This window comes from Carcharhinus amblyrhynchos, chromosome 3 (genome assembly GCF_965287045.1).
Source record: "Carcharhinus amblyrhynchos chromosome 3, sCarAmb.v2.hapA, whole genome shotgun sequence".
Taxonomy (NCBI): domain Eukaryota; kingdom Metazoa; phylum Chordata; class Chondrichthyes; order Carcharhiniformes; family Carcharhinidae; genus Carcharhinus; species Carcharhinus amblyrhynchos.
The window spans coordinates 60,589,172-60,611,735 of NC_137326.1; the positions used below are offsets into that span (position 1 = coordinate 60,589,172).

Genomic DNA, 22,564 nt, shown 5'->3' on the forward strand with positions numbered 1-22,564 from the left:
ATGAGATGGCTTTTGCAATGCAACAGATTGATCTTCCTGTTCTTTTGGTTGCTGTAGAAGCTGACGAGGAGGAGCTGGAGGAAGAATTGCAGGCATAGGAGTCCCAGATCTTACCACTTGCAGGAGTAGAGTGAAGCGACCACCAGAGACAGGAAGTGGCCATCATTCATCCAGAGGGGGTCGTAGGAGAAGGAGGGAGTGGAGACTCCGGCAGCTCCGTGCACCAGTGTCATTTGAACAGACGTCAGACACAGTGTGCCACTGATGGCTCTGCCTCTGAAAGGAGACAGTGCAATACTTGTACCACCTGTTGCAGGACTTGGCACCTTGGGGTGGGAGGGCACCCACTCTCGGTGGCTGTCAAATTGACAGCCGTGCTGAACTTTTATGCCACTGACTCCTTCGAGACCCCTAGCGCAGATGTATGTGGTATTTCCCAGTCAGCTGTTCACATCTGTGTCAAGCAGGTCATGGAAGCCCTGTATGCTCGGGCTGTGCAATATATCAAATTTAACCTGGACCAGGCCCATCAGGAAGCCCGGGCTGCAAGGTTTGCAGCCATTGCGGGGATGCCTATCGTTCAGGGGGCCATTGACTCAAGGCTCCCCTACAGAATCTGCAAAGATTCATCAACAGAAAGGGGTTCCACTCCCTGAATGTTGTGAGTGTGACCATAATGTGAACATTATGCATGTCTGTGCAAGACACCCAGGCAGCATGAATGTCAGCTTCATTGTCAGGAGGCATTTGAGGAGGAGCCCAAGGCTACGAGGGTGGCTTGTGGGTAATATGGGTCACCTGCATCAGGCATGGCTGATGATGCCTACACGGAAGCCTATAACTAAGGCAGAGACCCGCAATAATGAGGCCCATGTAGCCACCTGAATGATAATGGAGAGGTGCATTGGGCTCCTCAAAATGTAACCCCAGTGCCTGGACCTCTCTGGCAGGGCCCTCCAATACAGCCCTAGCATCTCTTCCTGCTTTTTGGTTGTATGTTGTGGCTCTGCAGAGAAGTGACCTTTTGCAGAAGGAGAAGGAGGATGTGGAGGCTGACCAGTTGGGCTTCACTGGGGAGGGTGACCATCAGGACGAGGAGGAAAAAGAGGAAGAGCATGTCAATGAACACTACGCAGGTGCTGGTGGGCTGGCAGTTCAAATGAGGCATTCATGGGTGGCTAGGGAGGCCCTGATCACCAGGCGGATCAGTCACTAGGGGCTTGTGTTTCCACATCCCCATAACCAAAATTCCTTCTATCTCCTGCAACACTCTCACACCAGACTGGTGAGCATGGGTACGTTGTGTTAGCAAGTTTTTTGGTAGACAGGGGGGTGATGATGACTCGCTAAGCACCATTATGATGATGCCCTGGAGCAAACTAATCTGTCTCCTACTTGAGCACAGCATGCATGCTGGCACCTGAATCCACATCTGTGTAGTGGGTAAGGAGTCTGAAAGCCCCATACAGAATTCTGAGGTGGGTGGGGTGGGGGACAGGAGGGAATCAATTGTGGGTTCTGGAGAACCAGTGGATTCCTGTTCTCAGTGACACATCATTAAGGAGTCTCCCCAACTCCCCAACATTAACATGAAGCAATCCTCTGGTGATCATCAACGGAAGAGGATTCCTATTCAAAACAAATCTGAGACAAATTTATCACAGGTGGGTGGTGAAAAAATATTTAATTACAATAAAGGTGTTTAAATAAGACATTCTAACATAAAAACCTGTGAACAGAAAACATTAAGGTGCTTAAATACCTTTCTAACCAGTGCAGCCCTTCACCATGCCACCTCAGTGCAAATACGACTTTCTAACCTTATATGGCCGACCACCAGGTCTCAGTGATACCCAAGAATGTACATCAGAGGTAGGGGGGGCCAACTGCCTACCTCGCTCCATTGATTGTGAGGCGGGTGGCTTATGTTTCTGGAGGCCCTGGACCTTGAGGGACTTGGTCAGCTTCTAGGTGTCTGAGATATTTCCATGACACCCTCTTCGTCCAGCTGCCCCTGAGATGCCTTGTTGTCAGGAAGTGGGGAGTCAGAAGGTATAGCCACAGCCACAGTCTCTTTCTGGAAGGCTCTGGCATGGACTCAATCCATTCCTCCTCCCTTGGTGTTCCCGTGGACCCCTGGGTCACTCCATGGGACGGCGATGTTTCTGCAGAGAGTTCCAGAAGTTCTGGCGTCACTTGGCGCTGCCAGTCCTGGAGTACCATCTGCATCCTACTCATGGTGGTCGAGCCCTCTGCAATGGCCACTTGAGACCCACCTGTCAATGACTGCATGAAGTGCCCTCTGAGACTGGGCCACGCTCTGCAACCCCTCAGCCTTGACCCTCTGCGATTGGGCCACGTTCTCAAGGGCTGCTGCCATGGCCCACTATGTCTCAGCGCTGTCCCACTGTGTCTCCCTCAAGCTCTTGAGCATTTCAACCATGGGCTGCAGAACCTCGAGAATCCTGTTCAGTCCCTCAGCTGTGGCTTGCTGTGACTCAGCCATCGCTTGGAGCCTGCCACTCATCCCCTGCCCTCGACTTTCCATTGCAGATGCCACCCTTGCTGGGTTGGCCTGGGAAAGATGCAAGACAGACAAAAGCTGCTTCACCTGAAAGCTTTGAGACTGCTCCCTGCAGCTTTGCAGTCAGTCCAGTGTGACCGTCAGCCCCTCCTGCATTCCCTGGCTCTGTTGCTGCATCTCCAGCAGCTGATGGAGAAGTGATCTCAGAGACCCCAGCACATAGCCTGGGGCCAGCTGAGTCCTTGCTTCTGGCAGGCCCCACATGCCAGAGGCCTCTGATGTTCCATCTTCCACCCCATGTATATTAAATGTGTTGTGCTCACCAGAGAGTGACCCAGAAGCCTCAACAATAACTGGCCCACCGACATGTCAGTATCTGGGATGGTGAGTTGTGAGGTGGAAGCTGACACCAAAATGTTGCCACCCTCAGAGATCCCTTCCCCCATATCCTCCGAAGACTCATCCGAGCTGTCCTGACCAGGATGGGTGGGAGCTGCAGTAGAGGCCTCGAGTCCAAAAGACCCCACTGCATCCAGATGTGTCCCTGCAACACAGGAAACAAGGTTAAGTGCAAGGGAGGGAGAGAAATCCGGGATGCCAAACATGTGATTCACATGTCTCCATTGAACATAGAACAAAGGACCAAGAAAATTACACCACAGGAACAGGCCCTTTGGCCGTCCAAGCCTGCAGTGACCAGGCTGCCCATCTGATTTGTAACCCCCCACCCTTCTGGGGACCATGTGCCTCTAATCCCCTCCCATTCTCATAACTGTAAAGACGCCCCTTACAGTCACTATTGTATCTGTTTCTGCAACCTCCCCAGCAGCAAGTTCCAAACACCCACTACCCTCTCTGTGCAAATAAACATGCTTCGTACATTTCCTTGCACCCAAAACTCGTGCCCTGAGAAGTTGCCTCAAAGTGAGTGGAGGAATGACAGGCACTCATGTCTTGACGGCAGCCCGACCATGATGACAGCCCACATCTCCCTTCTCTCAAGAACTTCAGTGCCCACTCTTCAAAGGGGTGAAGACCTGGAGGCCTGGCAGACCATCCCCTGAATTCGCCCTCTCACAGATGTTTTGGTCAGTCTTCTGTGGAAACAGAAGGAGCCACGAAAGAAATGATGCTGTGATTCCTGACGAGAATTGGGTGATGGCCCTTAGAGGGCAAGCGCAGTGGGGCTCTTGGGGGGAATAGGAAGGAGCTGTTTGGGGGTCAGGAACTGAAGCATGCTAGGTGCTGGGGATGGGAGGATCTGGTGGAGGTTTGGGGGGAGATGCAAGATGGTGTTCAGCACTCACCCTTGCTGCTTGGATGAGGCCATTGACATTTTTCTGGCACTGCTTTGTGGTTCGGCACTGACTGAGGCGACGACTGCTTCCCAGGCTGCATTTCCATCAGTCCTCCGGGTCTGCATCCTCCTGGGGGGAAAGAGTGTCCCGCCTCGTGTCTGCAGCATCCAGTAGCCTGTCCAGATCGCTCTCAGAAGAAAGGGGGGGGGGGGTGATAGTTGTGCACACATTTTTCTGTAGTGCCTGCCTGTCCATTCTTGTGTTTTTAATGGAACTGCCCCTCATTAGAGCAGAACAGCTGCAGGTAGTTTAGCGGAGCATTCAGCAAGTTACATGCAGTTTGCCTGTTAGCATTGAGGGGAAGGCAAGTAAGCACTTGCAGATATGCTAATGGGCAGGGGGTGAGGTGGAATGGGGTGGTGAATCAGTGCTTCAGTGATTGGGGACAGGGAGGTGTCACACAGCCATTGGAGTCCTGAGGAGATGGAGGCCTTGTGTGAGAGGGTCTGGGGTGGAGGTGAGGGGGTCACTCTGCCTGATATCTGTAAGGTAGAGGAGGGAGGGTGGATCTCTCTGCCTGAGATCAGTGGGGAGAAAGAGGGGACTGCTGTCACTCTGCCTGAGATCAGTGGGGAGAAGAGGGCACAGAACAATTGGTCTGGATGGTGGGCTGGTGGGGGGATAAGGGGGTCAGTCATGTTGTGGGGGTGGAGCAATGTCTGTGAGGGCCAGGGGGTGGCATTATCTGACCCAGGAGCAATGTGCAGTGGAGCTTTATTCTATCTTTTTTTCTGTGCATGCAGAGTTGGAGGCACCGATCAGAGCTGCAGGGTTTCTGCCACGTTACGCCCGCCCCATGCAGTGTGATTCAGGCTTGCTGACATTTTTGCAGGCAGAGCGCATATGGGGGTGCCTGAGAATGGATCTAAAAGTCAGACCTGAAACATTCCCAGTTTCAAGTCCACCCATCACTTAGAATCAAAATGGTAAAATAGGGTGCTATGTTACAGATTTTGTAATTTCTTTTTATTCTCCGGATGGAGCTGCAATAAAGTGTTATATGTTTAAATGTGATTGGTCTTGGAGTCATTTCAATGAAATGAACTTTTCAATGAGCTCCATGTTATTACTATCATATTTGGGGGCGCTTACAGTTTAAATTATCGTCAGGGACCTTTGACTTTCATGCCGGCTTGCAACGTTATTTTGAGATTGTGTTTCCAGCTAACATTACCTCGGTAATACTTCTCACTCTCCAATTGCTTAGTGCAGAGCAATGGACCAAATTAGCACTTGGTGACTCTTGAAATGTCTGCTCAAAAAAAAGTTTCTAAGATGTTTATTTTGTTAGTGTCACAAACAGGCTTACATTAACACAGCAATGAAGTTACTGTGAAAATCCCCTACGGCCACGACTATGCGATGTTGTAGTTGTGAGTCTCGCCTCATCATGGCAACCTATTGTAAATCAACATGCTGGTTTGTATGAAGTTCTGACTAGCATGGCTTGACATAATCTCTATGCTAGCTCTCATAAGGGCAATTAACATGGTCATCTGATCATGACAATGCCATCAGTATCCTAGGCTTCCTCATCTGTACCTCAATCTCCTAGAATGTACATATGGGGGACTGCTATGTGATGAGAGTAAAGTTCCAGCACATCTGTTTTGTGGTCTTCTGCCTAGTTTGTTTATTCCATTCTTTCTTGCTGTTGGAAGCTGTTTTTGCTTTACAGGTCGACTCTTCCTCATTCCTTTCCCACAGCCATCTTATTCATGACTCCAAATTCACTTGCAGCGAACCAATTGCTGAGTATGACAGCTTCTAACACACTCCTGGATTTGGACAAGTAAGTTTCCCTCCAAGCCATTCATCATCCTTATTTAGAAATATATCTCCATTCCTTCATTGTTGCTGGGCCAAAATGTTGGCACCTTCTCCTTAACAGCACTGTGGGGCAGGAGTAGGCCTTTCAGCCCTTCATACTTGCTCCATCATTCAATGCAATAATGGCTGATATGATCTTAGCTCATCTCCACCTTCCAGCCCACTCCCCATAACCCTTCATCACTTATCGAATGAGAAATCTAGCTGTCTCTTCCATAAACTTGTTTACTGTTCAAGTATCCACTGCACCCTGGGGTAGAGTTCCATAGATTTATGACCCTTTGAGTGAAGTAATTCCTCCTCTTTTCTGTTTTAAATCTGCTCCCATTAGCCTAAAGTTATGGACTCCTGTTCTATAATGTCCAACAAAGGGGAAACATTCACTGTACATCTACCCTGTCAATTTCCTTTACACCTTTTATATCTCAATTAGATCTCCTCTCATTCTTCCAAACTCCAGTGTGTAACAATTTAAACTGCTCAATCTCTCCTCTTAAGACAAGTCCTTCATCCCTGGAATCAATCTAAATGAACTGTCTCTGAACAGTCTCTAATGTATTTATGTCCTTCCTCAAGTAAGGGGACCAAAACTGTGCGCAGGGCTCCAGATTCAGCCCTACCAGTGCCATATACATGGACTGCAGCAGTTCAAGAAAACAGTCATGTTCTCAAGGGTAATTGGGGATGGACAGTAAATGTTGGCCTAGCCGGCAATGCTCACATCCTAAGAAAGATTTTTAAAATTTTCTAGAAAGGGAAGCTTCTGGAAATTGTATCTGAGTTTTCTGAGGTATTTGACCTCATTTTAAGGAGCTGTGAGTTCAGACGTAAGTGCATCTATCAGGATGTGCCATTTGAAAATTGACTTGTACCAACTCCTCAAAGCCTGACCTCAGACAACTTCTATCACAGAGACAGTGACTGCGAAGGTGTGGATAGCTCACAAGTACATTACCAAGCCAGAAGATTTTTCCAAAACCCCCGTCAGGGACAGCTGCCAGATCAATTGGTCTCCTGTTCACCAGTGTGTGAAAAAGGAACAGAAGGCTGGTTAGCCAGAGGAAACACAACATTTTCACCCAAGGGTAGTAGCAGCAGCTTGAGCAGTTATAGCATACCCAAAAAAACGACAGACTTTTCAAATGTGCAGGATATCACTGGCACACAAGCCATCCAAATCCCTAAAAACAACTCATGGCATCTCGAACAGGAAAGCCATCCGTTCCATTAACATTTACCAAATTACAAAAGCCAAATCATGCTGGAATATCCAATATTCTGACAGTAAAGGTTGGAAATGGAGCTGCTGTGACTAAAGACCTCTTTTCAGAAATCCTTGACCAGATGTGCATAGCAAATGCAATGAAGCCCCTACCTGAACTAAAATCCTTTGTGCCCTCAAGCATAGTCCAAAAGACATGCTGGTTAGGTGCATTCGCCATGCTAAATTCTCCCTCAGTGTACCCGAATAGGCATTGGAATGTGGTGACAAGGGGATTTTCACAGTAACTTTATTGCAGTGTTAATATAAGCTTATTTGTGACACTAATAAATAAACTTTAGCTTAAACTCACTTTGCAGCTGAACTTGTTCAGAAGTGAAAGGAAATGGCATATCAATCAGCAAAATACATTTTCAGCAAACAGGTTTTAATATATTTCAGAGTAACTACGATGAAACATGGTGAGCTATGAAAAGTGTTATGAGTGTGAGGTATTTGTAATTTGGTTATGTTTTCAACTCTCTTTCAATTTGAGATAAAATGGAATATGTGACCTCCAATTAGTTCTGGTTGACAGTAAGCCTGAACTCCAGGTCAAGTCCTACTGAAGCCTGGAAACAAATGTAAAGCACTGATTCAGAGACCTTAGATAAAGCAAGAGTGTTGTGGAGAATGAGACAGAAAAACAGCCGCTGCGAGCAATGGAAAAAGGTAGAATATTAGCAGGAGCTCGATTCTCAGAAGACTGAGGGAAACAACTTCTGATGAATAGTTAATACTCATTGAAATGGTTAGAGGTGAGCTTGTCAGAAGTTGGGAGTATCTTTGTCCTGGGTCCTATAGAGACTTCAATTCCACAGAGAATTCAGTGTCATATGTAAATGCAGTGCGTGATTTTTGGTCATGATACAAAACAAAGGGTGATTTTTTTTCTGTAGCTTAGTGTATTAGTTGTCCACGAAACAATGTTTAGTTCATGTTGTTTTTATTCTGTTTGTTACAGTAAAAACCTGAAAATGTGAAACCTTTCATGTTAAACTTTGAGTTGGTAACTGGAAATTCAAATCTATTTTATAAAGTTATTGGTCTATATGGGGATGGTAACACAGATATTTACTGGAGTTGACATTAATTAGAAGCAGTAAATTAAAGAATGGGATGGAGTGGTTGGCACATTGAAAGCTGCTATGTTGAGATAGAAACTACAAATCTGGGTCACTGAGATGGAACCCTGATTTATGTTTGGTGAAAATAACATCTTTGATGTCATTTTGTTCCTTACAGTTTTTCCACTTCCAGGGCACCATACATGCTTTCTTTACCAGTAGGACCAACAACTGAAGCAGTTAACAATAACCAAGAAATGTCCTACTCCCGGAGCAGTGAAAACACAAGAAACTCTTTCAGAAACATGAATCAACTTGTAAAGAAGACAGAACAGTCCTATGGGTGGGGAGAGGGTTGCGATAATAAAGAAACTAATCTAGAAACTTCACTCTCATGGCTTGTTAAGCCACAGCTGCTTCTGTTTAGGTGGGGACTGCTGACTGCCTCCCACCTGCCAGTCTATTATTCCACAGCAAATTAATCTTTCACTAACAATACTGTGGGTTATTGTTTAGTTGTTATGTAGCAGCATGTTCATTGTTTGTTGATATTGCTATAAAATATGAGTATGTGTACTCTGTTGCTTAGTAACAATGCTGTGTGTTCTCACATCTTTAGTTCTCTTTCATCTCAATAATTGAAGGAAAGAATAATGGGTGGCTGATCAATACATCTGGCAGCACAAGAGGTGATTAGATTTATTTTTATAGATATCCCCAACTATTTCCAGGGATTGCCATTGTCCAGAAATTCAAATGGAGCAGCCATATGTGACTACAAGAACAGTTCAGAGGCTGGGAATTTTGAGGCGAGTAATTCCCAAAGCCTGTCCACAAGGCACAGTTGGGAAAGTGATGGAATACTCTCTACTTTTCTGGATGAATGCAGATCCAACGACATTCAAGAAGTTCAACACCATCCAAAGCAGCCTTTTTGATTGACATTCCATCCACTACCTTAAATATTAACTCTCTCCCCAAATGACATAATGTAGCAGCAGTGTGTAGCATCCACAAACAGCTCACCAAGGCTGCTTCAACAGTAACTTTCAAACCCACAATCTCTACAAGGAGAAGGACAGCAGGTGCATGGGAACATGACCATATGCAAGATCCCCTTCAAGTTATCCTGACTTGGAACAATATCACCGTTCCTTCGTTATCACTGTATAAAAATCCAGAATCTCCCATCCTAACAGCGCTGTGGGTATACCCACACCGCATTGCAGCAGCAGTTCAAGAAGGCAACTCACCATCACTTTCTCAAGGGCAATTAGGAATGGATAATGCTTCTTGCCAGAAGCACCCAAATCCAAAGAGTGAATTTTTAACAAGGGAGTGAAATAGTGAGGGAAAGCAAGTAATCTATTGAATCCACTGAAGGGTGACAATCTTGATTGAGTTTATTCAACTTTGTCTTTTCTAAATAATTCTTATTTTGGTTCTGGTTATCCAAATTGAGAGGCTTCTGATTTCATTGCAATTGCCATCACTCATTGATCATTCCTAATTTGAGTTAAAATTGGGACAATACTGGATATCTTAATCTCCACTCCTTGCTTGAGGCCTCATTCTTGATTTTGTGTAGCAGCAAAACCAACAATTTATACAGTTCTCCATGGCATTGCCACTACCAATCAGAGTTCACTTGCCATCCAATCAGCATTCTCTTTTCATCTGGTGTAAATTGTCATTCTCCTGTTACTCTTGATAATCATGTGATCTGGTCTGTTGTGTGCAATCCAAAAATCTTCAATGGTGTGTCTCTTTTATCAGAAATACTACAAGAGAAATAGTTGAGGACATGAACAAGTTGAAGCAAAGCTGAAAAGATGATTGATACATGAACACAGAGTGTTGGATAATCATAGGAGAAATTAAGAGATCATGCCGCTGAGTTATTTCAGCAGCATGACCCTCAAGGAACTCACTTGCAACAATTGGCTGAAGTTGGGTCAGCCATTCTTGTGCTTTGTGCCTTTATTTGAAAAACTAGACTCGTTCAACCCTGACATCGAGAATTGAGCCCAATATGTGGAACAACATTATGGCAGACTAAAAACAAAGGGTAATTCTGACTGCCTGTGGCACTTCAGCATTTGTGGACATTCAGGATTTAACATTCCTTGAGGCATCTGATACTAAAACCTTTCAAGAACTGACTGAACTAGTTAGAGAATACTGCGATCCTCAAGCCACCTCTAATTCTGAGACATTATTGTTTTTACTCAGCAATCGAGTGTCAGGAGAATCTGTTATGAGTTTCCTAGCTGGGTTAAGATGACTGGTGGAAGTATGTGAATTTGGTTTAACCCTTAACAAGATGCTTAGGGACCATCTGGTATGTGGGAATGGTAACATAACTATTCAAAAACACCTATTAGCTGAAGCTCAACTGGACTTCAAACAGGCACAACAGCTGGCCTTATGATTGGAAAATTCTGTAAATGGAGCATATGAATTGCAAGGTATCCCAATGGAAGTAGACATTCACGCCAGTTTGACTGAGTTCAGGGACCTCCACTTGAGCGCAGGTGATTGCATAGCCTCACTCAGGAAGTATCTAGATATACATAACGCCACTTCAGCTTACAGCACAATCTCAAAGCAAAACCAAACTGCAACAAAATACTTGCAAGTCCCTTTAGAATTTCGCCTGGGAGTGCATTGTAATTCTTGCCAGTACGCAGAATTGAAACAGTAAAGAAGTTCTACAAGACTTAGATTGAGCAAAACAGCTCATAGGTTGGTATCTAGGAGAGTTCAAACCCTGGAAGGTCCATCTACATCTGATTTAGAAAAATTAAATTGCATATCAATGTCCAAATTGGATGCAATCAAGATAAACATATGGTTAAATGGACTTATGGTACTAATAGAGGTGGTCGGAGAACCTGAGTTCCTTAAAATCCACTCTGGACTCCAACCCTTAACTTTAATCAAGACCTCAGCAAAACTGAGAACCTATATTGGAAAACCTTTGTGAATTGTGGGTACAACTTCTGTCCCTATATCCTATGAAAGGCAATTGGTTTGGTTATGAATGATTGTAGCAGAAGGCTCAGCACCAAGCCTAATGGGGCAAAAATGTTTGCAAGAAATTCACCTAGATTGCCTCAACATCTTTCAGCTGGAGAATGGCCGCCTTTATGATATCCTGCTTAAATACTCTAAAGTTTTCCAGGCTGGTCTAGGGACTATCAAAGGAACCAAGATGACCTTACTTGTTGACCAGGAAGCAATTTCATGACTTTGCAAGGCCTGATCAATACCATTTGCCAAAAGTTGAAGCAGAAATCTGAAGACTGGAACGTGAAGTGATCATCAAACCAGCCCACTTTTGGGAATTGGCAGCTCCAGCCGTACCAATTTTGAAGTCAAATGGATCAGTCTGCCTTTGTGGGGATTTTAAACAAAAGGTAAACTGTTTCTCATAGCTCGATAAATACTCAATCCCTTGGATCAATGATTTGTATGCAAAATTGGCAAGAGGATTCTCATTTTCAAAACTTGATATGAGTCATGCATACTTATAATTACAGCAAGATGAGGATTCCCAGAGATATTCAACAATTGATACAAATAAAGGCCTTCACCAATACACTAGACTGCCATTTAGAGTATCATCAGCTGCTCAATCTTCCAGCTAATGATGGAGAACGTTTTGCAAGGTCTATCTCAGTTAGAGAATCTTGAGGACGTTTTAAGTTGACTTTCCAAGGCATATGCCCAAGAAGGAAAAAATATGTATTCAAGACCAAGTGACATATCTGGTTTACACCCATTGGAGGACAAGGTACAAGCGATTCAAGCTGCTCTGGCTCCCAACCCCACCCAGGTGTTAAGATCATTTCTCGGGTTGGTAATCTACTATGGGAAATTTACACTCAATTTTGCCTCCATCCTGGCTCCATTACACCAACTACTAAAAAAGGATCAGCCTTGGAACTTGTCTTCCAGTTAATCTTTGGCTTTCAATAAACTAAAGAAACAGCTTCTTTCATCGAATGTTCTGGCTTTGTTAAATCCTACAGTGCAGGAGGCCATTCAGCCAACCAAGTTTGCGTCGGCCACAATCCCACCCAGGCCCTCCTCCCATAACCCCATGTATTAACCCTAGGTAGTCCCCCAGACATTAAGGGGTAATTTAGTCTTGCCAATCCACCAAACCTATACATCTTTGGACTGTGGGAGGAAACAGGAGCACCCAGATGCGGAAGAATGTGCAGATTCTGCATAGACAGTGACCTAAGCCAGGAATCGAATCTGGGTCCCTGGCACTGTGAGGCAGCAGTGCTAATCACTGTGCCACCATGCTGCCCAGGAAAGGACTCTTACTGTCCTGCGGCACATTCCCAAATGGCTTCAGGGTAATATTGGCACATAGGTGGCCAAATGGAGAGGAAAGCCCAATTATGTAAACTTCCAGGACCTTGGCTATCACGGAACGCAAATATGCCCACATCGAAAAAGATGGATTGGTGATGATATTTAGTTTGAAAAAATTCCACCAGTATCTTTACAGGCAGAAATTTGTCATTATCATTGGCCATCTCCAGGCATTGCAATCTCTGAGCCCAAAATGGACACAGTGGACATAGCTGAGTCTATTTCATTCTCCCTGAAGAAGGGAGTGAACCCAAGCCTCGGCATGTTACACAAAAGAGCTTGAGAAACTGGATCCAGTCCTTAAATGCCTCTAGAGGCTCTCAAGATGAACAAACTGCCAAGGTTCCTTGGACTTGAAGGGGGAGGGATGTAATGACTTTAACAAAGCCCACAATGTGGACTTCTTAGAATACGAGTGCTCAGGTTAAGGTAATATTGGCTTGTCCAATCAGGGATTCCAGCATGTGTATATAATGTGGAATATCAAGGTTATTGCCACACAGGTTTATGCTCTGTAGGAGGAAGTATTTGAGTATTGCTGTCTATGTAAATAAATCTAAATTTGGTGAAAGGACACCCGCATTGGAGGAGTTATTCCAAAGTCAACAAAGGAGACTTTTATACTGGTGCTTATTTAAAGAAATAAATTTCAAGGGGTCTTTTAAAGGAGAAGGGAGGTAGGGAGGTTTGTGAGGTTTAAGGAGAGAATTCAAGGACTTAAGGCCCAGGCAACTGAAGGCACAATTGCCAATGGTGATGCAAAAGAAGTGAGAAATACCTGAGGGGCCAGAGTTAAAGGAGAGTCAAAATCCTGGAAATAGGATTCCTGGCTGAGACAAGCTCTGGATGATATCAACCATCTTTATATTCCTTTCCAGTATTTTAATATCTATTAATCAGTTCAAGTGTTATTAAGATTCTTACCTTTACATACATTTTCTGTCTTCAATGTGTTGTTTATCTTTGTCACAATTCTGTATTGCATTTTAACATTGTAGACTCATGTTTGCAATCCTACCAATGTATAATTAAAGTCCTAGCCACTGAGTGGCACCATTTCTCCACAAATTTCAGACATGCATTTTAAAAATTCTGTCTAAAGTAAGGATTTAAACAAAATAAAGAATTTAGAACATTATAAAACTCGTAATAACTAATAGACATTTATTCTTATGTGTAGTAATTCCACTGTGGCTGACGAGGGAGTCAACGACAGCATAAAAGCAAAGCAAAAAGCACACAAAGGAGTAGTGGGAAGCCAGAGGATTGGGAAGGCTTTAAAAGTGGGCAGAGGACACAAAAAGCAATAAGGGGGAGAAGATGAAACATGATGTTAGCTAGCTAGTAATATAAAAAAAGGAAAAATATTTTTCAATATATAACAGGTAAGGGAGAGGCAAAAATAGCCGTTAGACCACTGGAAAATGAGGCTGGAGAAGTAATAATAGGAAACAAAGCAATAGTAGAAGAACTGAATAGCTACTTTGCATCAGTCTTCACGGTGGAAGATATCAGTGGGATGCCAGAGCTCCAGGAGAGTCAGGGGACACAGGTGAGTGTAGTGGCCATCACTAAGGAGAAGCTTCTGGGAAAACTGAAAGATCTGAAGGTGGGTAAATCACCTGGACCAGATGGACTACATCCCAGGATTCTAAAAGAGATAGCTGAGGAAATTTTGGAGGTATTAGTGGTGATCTTTCAGGAATCACTAGAGGGTACCAGAGATTGGAAAATAGCAAATGTAACACCACTGTTTAAGGGAGCGAGGCAGCAGATGGGAAATTATAGGCTGGTTAGCCTGACTTCAGTCATTGGTAAGATTTTAGAGTCCATTATTAAAGATGAGATTGCAGAGTACTTGGAAGTGCATGATAAAGTAGGATTGAGTCAATACGGCTTTGTCAAGGGCAGGTGATGTCTGACAGATCTGTTAGAGTTCTTTGAGGAGGTAACAAAGAAGTTAGCTAAAGGAGAGCCAGTGGACATTATTTATTTAAATTTCCAGAAGGCCTTTGACAAGATGCTGCATAGGGGACTATTAAATAAGTTAAGTGTCCATGGTGTTAAGGGTAAGCTCCTGGCATAGATAGAGGATTGGCTGAGTGGCAGAAGGCAGAGATGGGATAAAGGGGTCTTTCTCAGGATGGCAGCTGGTGACTAGTGATGTGCCTCAGGGGTCAACGCTGGGATCACAACTTTTCACAGTATACATCAATGATTTGGAGGAAGGAACTGAAAACACTGTTGCTAGGTTTGTAGATGATACAAAGATATGTAGAGGAACAGATAGTATTGAGGAAGTGGGGGGCTGCAGAAGGACTTGGATAGGTTAGGAAAATGGGCAAAGAGGCGGTAGATGGAATACAATGTGGAAAAGGGTGAGGTTATGCACTTACGAAGGAGGAATGGAGGCATAGACAATATTCTAAATGGGAAAATGCTTGGGAAATCAGAAACACAAAGGAACTTGGGAATCATTGTTCAAGATTCTCGTAAGGTTAACGTGCAGGTTTAGTCGGCAGTTAGGAAGACAAGTGCAATGTTAGCATTCATGTTGAGAGGGCTTGAATACAAGAGCAGGGATGTATTTCTGAGGCTGTGTAAGGCTCTAGTCAGATCCCATTTGGAGTATTGTGAGCAGTTTTGGACCCCATATCTAAGGAAAGGCGTGCTGGCCTTGGAAAGGGTCCACAGGAGGTTCACAAGAATGATCCCTGGAATGAAGAGCTTGTCGTATGAGGAATGGTTGAGGACTCTGGGTCTATACTCGTTGGAGTTTAGAAAGTTGTGAGGAGATCTTATTGAAACTTACAGGATACTGTGAGGCCTGGATAGAGTGAACTTGGAGTAGACGTTTCCACTAGTAGGAAAAACTAGAACCAGAGGGCACAATCTCAGGCTGAAGGGACGATCCTTTAAAACAAAGATGAGGAGGAATTTCTTCAGCCAGAGAGTGATAAATCTGTGGAAATCTTTGCCACAGAAGGTTGTGGAGGCCAGATCATTGAGTGTCTTTAATACAGAGATAGATAGGTTATCGATTAATAAGGGGATCGGGCGTTATGAAGAAAATAGGGATGAGAAAAAAAAATCAGCCATGATAGAATGGCAGATCAGACAATGGCCGAATGGCCTAATTCTATTCCTATGTCTTATTGTCTTATGGGTCAAATGCCAGTTTCCTGTCACCAAACACCCTTCATTGTGCACCAAAAAGCCAGTGGCTTACTGGTAGACAGTCTACACTTCGGGACATTCAATGTCAATCCGGGTTGAACAGCAGGCTTTAAAACCCTGCTGACCTCTTTGGGTGAGCCCCACACTCTCAATAAGGAAGCTCATATTCCATAAAGCCCACAGGGAGATCTATCAATGATCCCCTCTGACATTTGTGGTCATCATCACAATTTTTTTCTGTTTTAATGCTTTTACTAAAGAGGCCAAAGCCTCTCCCAAAGTCCAGATGTGGACTCTATAATTACCAATGTTCTCAATATTCCAAGATTCTGGCTGAACTGTTGAAAAATTTCTTTTACCTTTAGGCAGTTTGTGCAAAAAATTGCTTCTCAAAACCACTGAAGAAAAGCCAAAGGAAATATTTGAAAGTTATATTTGGATAAAGTTTATTAAGAGTGTTTTTTCTTCGGACAGTGGGATTATTTATGTGTTTTATTTTAAATAACAGGGTGTGTGTGAGAAAACATGAATGAATCTATGAAATACACAAGTATAGAAACAATAATGTGGCTGGATATAAGAGCCACAATGACAAGTATACAATGGTTTGAAAGCATTAATATATTTGGGTAAAGAATAATGACAACTTACATGTCTAAAGCTGTTCTCTTGAGCAACAAATTCTGATAAAAAAGCAAAATATTGTGAAAATCTGAAATAAATCAGAAAATGTTATAAATACTCAGCAGGTCAAACGGATTCTGTGGAGAGAGAAATCCAGTTAACAGCTGTGATTTTTCAATCCCACCCATAATGATTCCACAGCAGAGGATTTGGCAGAATAACAAAAGAGCGACTGAATTTGGCAGGGCTTTCTGGTGCCAGAAAATCCGGGATCAGAAAATCCTATCCAACATTTCAGGCTAGTGATCTTTCATAGGACCAGAACTTATCTTCATACCTATCCTTGTTCATTACCAAGGAAAAAGATACTGCCCAGGTCATGGCGAGGGCTGCGGTAATTCAGACACCTGAAAGGTTTTAAATTGATAAAGGGGAGGGAGGTACTGGATAGGATTTCTGTATTTAAAGTTGACAAGGCGCCTGGACTGGATGAAATGTGTCCAAGGATACTGAGGGAAGTGGAAATGAGAACTGCAGAGACCATCATTTTTCAGTCTTCCTTAGACTCAGGAGTGGTATCAGTGGACTGAAGAATTTCAAATGTTACACCCTTTGTCAAAAGTATTAAAGCAACTATAGGCCAGTCAGTTTAACCTTGGTTGTGGGGAAGCTTTTAGAAATGGTAGTTTGAAACAAAATTAATAGTTGCTTGGGCAAATGAAATTTAATTAAGGAAAGCCAGACCAGATTTGTTATAGGCAAATTGTGTTTAACTAACTAGCTGAAATTTTGTGATGAGATAACAGAGAGGGTTGATGAGGGTAATGCTGTTGATGTGGTGTACGTGGACTTCCAAAAGGTTTTTGATAAAGTGCTGCATAACAGATTGTATGAATGGAATGAAAGTCACAGCAACACCATGGATACAGAATTGGCTGAGTGACAAGAAAGTTTGTAATGGAGTTCACTGGGGTCGATGTTAGAATATTTACTTTTACATGCAAACATACATTTAGAAGCAGGAGTAGGCCACTCGGCCACTTGAGCCTGCTCTGCCATTCAATATGATCACGGCTGCTCTGATTGTAACTGTGGTAATATAAACAGGGCCTAGTTTTAAGGCTGATAAAATTGGATATCCTAAATTAAAGAATTGGGCATATTAAAATCAAACACAGTCAAACCTCGGGCAGGCCAGTTGTACAAATACACAAACATGTTTGGGCCTGATTCATCAATCACCCATCAAAGGTCATTGCAACCTACTGATATTTAGCAGGAGATCATTACATCCCATTGAAATGCACCAGCCTATAGTTAGAAGCCCAGATCAGGCCAGACTTTCTGTCACTGAGAGTTCCTGCTGTTAGCTTATCTGATAACAGGTTACGTATAAGCAACAGCATGGAGATGGACACCAGAGGCCGGACCCTGGTGTCCTGTCAGGCAGACATCAAGAAACCCACTGGGTATTGGAACCTCCTCCTGGGACCTCATTAGCCAGAAGCCAGAGAAGTTTCTGGAAAGGCAAGCAGGCAGGGGGATAAAGGGTCACATTTCAGACATACCAGCAGCGAAGACTCGATGAAGGAGGCGAACTTGACCATCCGGAAGACTGACCAGAAAAGGAAGGAAGGAAGAAGCTGCCATCGAGACTCACCTTTGTGATGACAGACCAGAGAGACTCAGAGAATCGAGCCTGCAGTTTAACCAAACCATCTTTGTGGGTAGTATACTTGAATCTGGGGTATCCTCTTGTTTTACGTGCCTAATTTAAGGGTTAAAGAACAAAGAACAAAGAACAAAATCAGCCCGGGAAACAGGCCCTTCGGCCCAACGAGCCCGCGCTGCCATCTCAACACCACCAGTCCACCTCTCTACCCATGACCCCTGTCTAATGTTTTATGGCCATCCAGATTGAGGGAAACTGATTTAGGGACAATTTATTCCTGCCAATCAGCCTAACAGCACATCTTTGAGGTGTGGGAGGAAACCGGAGCACCCGGAGAAAACCCACGCAAGCACGGGGAGAATGCGCAAACTCCCACAGACACTGGCCCAAATCCATGTGTCTGCACAGCAAACAGTGATAGTCATTGAGCTGTCATCTTGCCCAGTATCTTGTCCAGTTTAAGCACACATTAACAACATGAAGCACTAGGCCAATCTCGAACAATCAAGAGCAACCCCAGTACGACCCATCGCGTGTATGCCCCTTGTTGGACATGAGGTGGTTAATAGTGTTATTATTAATAAACTTGTTAAACCTTTACTTGTGTTTGTCCTTTGTCCAACTTGCAAATAAAGGCATTGGGGTAAAACCTTAGAGTGAGCAAACAGGTCGAAAGTATCTGAGAATTAATAGGTACAACATAACTTCAATCCCATATTCCCACCTACCTCTGATAACCTTTCAGCTCTGTCTCCCACCCCATTTATCCACCTCTGCCTTAAACAATATTCAAAGATCCTCCTTCCTTTGAGGAAGAGAGTTCCAGAGACTCACAACCTCTTGAAAGAAAAGAATTCTCCTCATCTCTCTCTTAAATGGGTGACCCCTTATTTTTAAACAGTGACCTTTAGTTCTACATTCTCCCACAAGAGATAACATCCTTTCCATATCCACCTTGTCATGATCCCTCAGGATCTTACATGTTGGGAAAAAAAGTTGGTAATACTGCAAATACTGAAGCTCAACTGGCAAGGGATTATTGCAAGTGAGTGGCGACATCCTCACTAATGATATGGAAAGTACATCATAAATATTTAAATTGGCTTTGTGCCCAGAAGGGACACAAAGCTGATTTCACTGGCAGAACAGGGCCAGTAAGATCAGGGGATACGAGAAACTGGGCATGAATCAGATTTGTTGCCTCTCATCCAACCTTACCACCTTGCCCCACTGAAAGACTGCCGGGGTGAGCTCATAAGAATACGCCCAGAGTTAATGGGGGCAATCTTTCCATTGTGCCCTATTGGCCGATGGTTGGGGCAAGGCAATAAGATCACTAGAGAGCCAAGAAATCAAGTTTGTTCCCAATTTCTTGCCTCTCACAATCTTATTGGATATCCAGCGAAGTCAGCTTTGCGCTCGAATAATTTATTTAAATGTGAAAATGTTTATCATTGATTTAATGAGACTGGGACACTATTGTTCGGGTTCACTTGCCTATGTGGCCTCGCCGGGAGAAATTGCCTCCGGTGAGGATCATGTATGACCTGTTGTGGTTGCCTTGCCGGTAGAACCAGAGGCCATTAAGGCCCCTTAGGGAAGTCAGAGGCAAGGAGGGGCAGTGCCCACTGGTTTGGAGTAAGGGGTGGTGCAGGTTTAAAAGTGAAGATGTGGTGTGCAGACTGCAGCATAGTATAGGTGAGGGTGGGTTGGACACACTCTGTTTCTGTGTTGCTAGATCCTTGACTCCTAGTAACCTCCAGTGTTTGAGAAACCAGTGTGTAGTGAGTTGACACAAAGGGAGAGCTAAAGCGCCGAGTCCAGCTACAGAATAATCTCACTCTGAGTGAGGATTCCAGCTGAGTTCTAGCAAGATGGGTCTTCCCACAGCCTTCAGTTTGCTACCCCTAGTTCTTGTTTTTTGGAGTAAGTATTTGTGCTTTGAACTTGCTTCACTATTTCATTTGTTACTGATGACAGAATCAGTCCTCACAGTGACACCCTGTGCCCCTGTGCATTTACAAGGAAAATGTTATGAAGAATGCAGTATTCTGTCAACGTTTATTATTTGTTATTATAGATACATAAAATCAGAGTCTTTATTGAGAAATCTGTGTAAGTGAATGAGTGACTTTGTCTGTAATTATGTGTTTACATTTATATATGCATGCATGCATGCATTAGTGTACGAATGCATTAAGGTGCGTGAGTATATTATTCCATGTGAATGTATTACTGCATTCAAGTATGAGGATGTGTGGCTGAGTGTGTTAGAGTGTGAATGTGAATGTGCATGAGTGCATTAGTGCGTGTGAGTGCATTAGTGTGTGTGAATTCATTAGTGCAGTAGTGTGTGAGAATATGTCTTAGTGTGTGTGTGTTAGTGTGCATGGGTGCATTAGTGTTTGTGAGAGTATTTGTGCATTAGTATGTGCAAGGGTGTGTGAATATATGGCTGTGTGTGTGTGTGTGTGTGTGTGTGTGTGTGTGTGTGTGTGTGTGTGTGTGTGTGTGTGTGTGTGTGTGTCTGAGTGCATTAGTGTGTGAATGTATGATAGTGTGTGTGTCTGAGTGCATTAGTGAGTGTGTTAGTGTGTTAGTATATGTGTGTGCATGTGTGTTTGCATGTGTGATATTGAGGGTTTTAAACATTGAGGTTATGAACAGTGAAGGTGTGGATATTGAGAGTATGGATATTGAAAGTGTGGGCAATGAGGGTATGGATATTGAGGGTATAGGCAGTAAGGGTGTGGATATTAAAGATGTGGAATTTGAAAGTATGGGTAGTGAGGGTGTGGATGTTGAGGGTGTGGATAATGAGGGTGCGGAATTTGAGGGTATGAACATTGAGAGTGCGGATATTGAGGGTGTGGGTGTGGATATTGAGAATGTGGATATTTGAGGGTATGGGCAGTAAGGGTGCAGATATCGAGGGTGGGCATATTGAGGGTGTGGATATTGAGAGTGTGGGCAGTGAGGGTGTGGATATTGAGGGTGTGGATATTGAGAGTGTGAGCAGTGAGGGTGTGGATATTGAGGGTGTGGATATTGAGAGTGTGAGCAGTGAGGGTGTGGATATTGAGGGTGTGGATATTGAGAGTGTGAGCAGTGAGGGTGTGGATATTGAGGGTATAGGCAGTGAGGGTGTGGAATTTGAGGGTATGGATATTGAGGGTGTGGATAGTGAGGGTATGGATATTGACGGTGTGGGTATTGAAGGTGTGGATATTTGAGGGTACAGGCAGTGAGGGTGCGGATATTGAGGGTGTGCATATTTGAGGGTATGGGGAGTGAGGGTGTGAATATTGAGGGTATGGATAGTAAGTGTAAGGAATTGGGGGAGATGCTTTGAAATTAAGGGTGTGGACAGGTTCCCTGAATTAGCAAGTCTGCAAGAAACCTACTTTGTTTTGTATTCAGGTGTGAAAGCTGGCACTTGTGTTTCAATAGGATTTGATCTGTGACCTCAGTCCCCATGGTAACCAGGTCACATAGCCCTACTGCCAAGCAAAACAAGGAAGGGGTCACCTATTCCATTTTACCCTGAACTAAAACAGATAGTTGAAAACTTAACTACGTAATTGTAGTAGTTGTAACAGTTTTCTGTCCCAAGTATTGTATTGTTCTGCTTCATTTTGTTGTAATGGAAGCAATGAACTACACAGGAAAAATTATTCAGAATATTGGCAGTTTCAGAGAGGATGAAAAGATTCAAATTCTTTCACTCATTTCCTGCCATTGTCCATTATTAGATTCTGTGCTTATAACATTTTGCATCATCAGATGACTCAATATACCTTTTCTTTTATCTTCTGTTGCAGATAATTTTGGTGATGGAGGAAAGATTGGTAAGTATTTAATAAGTTACTTACTTTGAGATTGTTGCATGAACTTGCAGTTGGAGTGAGGGTGTGAAATGGTACAGGGGAGGGTGGGGAGCAGGTTGCATCCTGGTGCAAAGTGATGGAGGAGGATTATTTAGCACCAAATATGGGCTGTGCATTGAATAAGCAAAGGGTGAAAAGGGAAGAGAAACCTAGCATTTCTGTTGTATCTTACACAATCCCATGACATTATAAAGCACCTTACAGCTATTTAAAAACTTTTCAACTGTAGTCAGTGCTGTGATGTGGAAAATGTTGCAGCCAATTTGCACACAGCAAAATCATAAAAACTGCTCTGTGATAATGACTGGATAATCTATTTCAATTATGTTGAATTGAGGGCTAAATATTGGTCACAACACTCAGAGGAATTCACCTGCTCTTTTTAAAGAAGTGTCATTAATCTTTTGTGCCGATTAAAGAGAGTAGACAGTTTATTGTCTCATTAGAAAGGCAGTACATCTTAGGGTGCAGCATTCCCTCAGCACTGTGCCATGGCTTGAACCCACAACTATTAGCTGCAGAGGTGACAGAGATGCTACTGAAGTGGGCTGACACTGAGGATGGGATCAACAAGGACAGATCTGAGATATCTGTTGCTAGAGAGCAAAAATGAATCAACTTTATCTTAGAGCTTGAATATTTTAGATGTTTTTGCATGTTTAATGATAACCTAATCCTACATATGTTTCAATAATTAAGACAAGCTGCTACTCACCCATGAAACATTTACAGTGAAAGTATTATTATCCTTATTACAACAGTACTTCTTTAAATA

At 43.5% G+C, this 22,564-nt stretch overlaps 1 protein-coding gene across 1 annotated transcript in view; it reads left to right on the forward strand.

Annotated features, from left to right (window-relative positions):
- Positions 1 to 470: 470 nt before the first annotated feature.
- The window catches only part of LOC145341186 (cadherin-related family member 4-like), a 103,918-nt gene continuing 81,824 nt past the window's right edge, over positions 471 to 22,564 (forward strand). The window contains exons 1-3 of the mRNA XM_080186109.1: positions 471 to 578; positions 1,013 to 1,142; positions 21,724 to 21,750. Of these exons, the coding sequence (XP_080042235.1) occupies positions 471 to 578; positions 1,013 to 1,142; positions 21,724 to 21,750 (265 nt within the window). The remainder of the gene's footprint in view (positions 579 to 1,012; positions 1,143 to 21,723; positions 21,751 to 22,564) is intronic.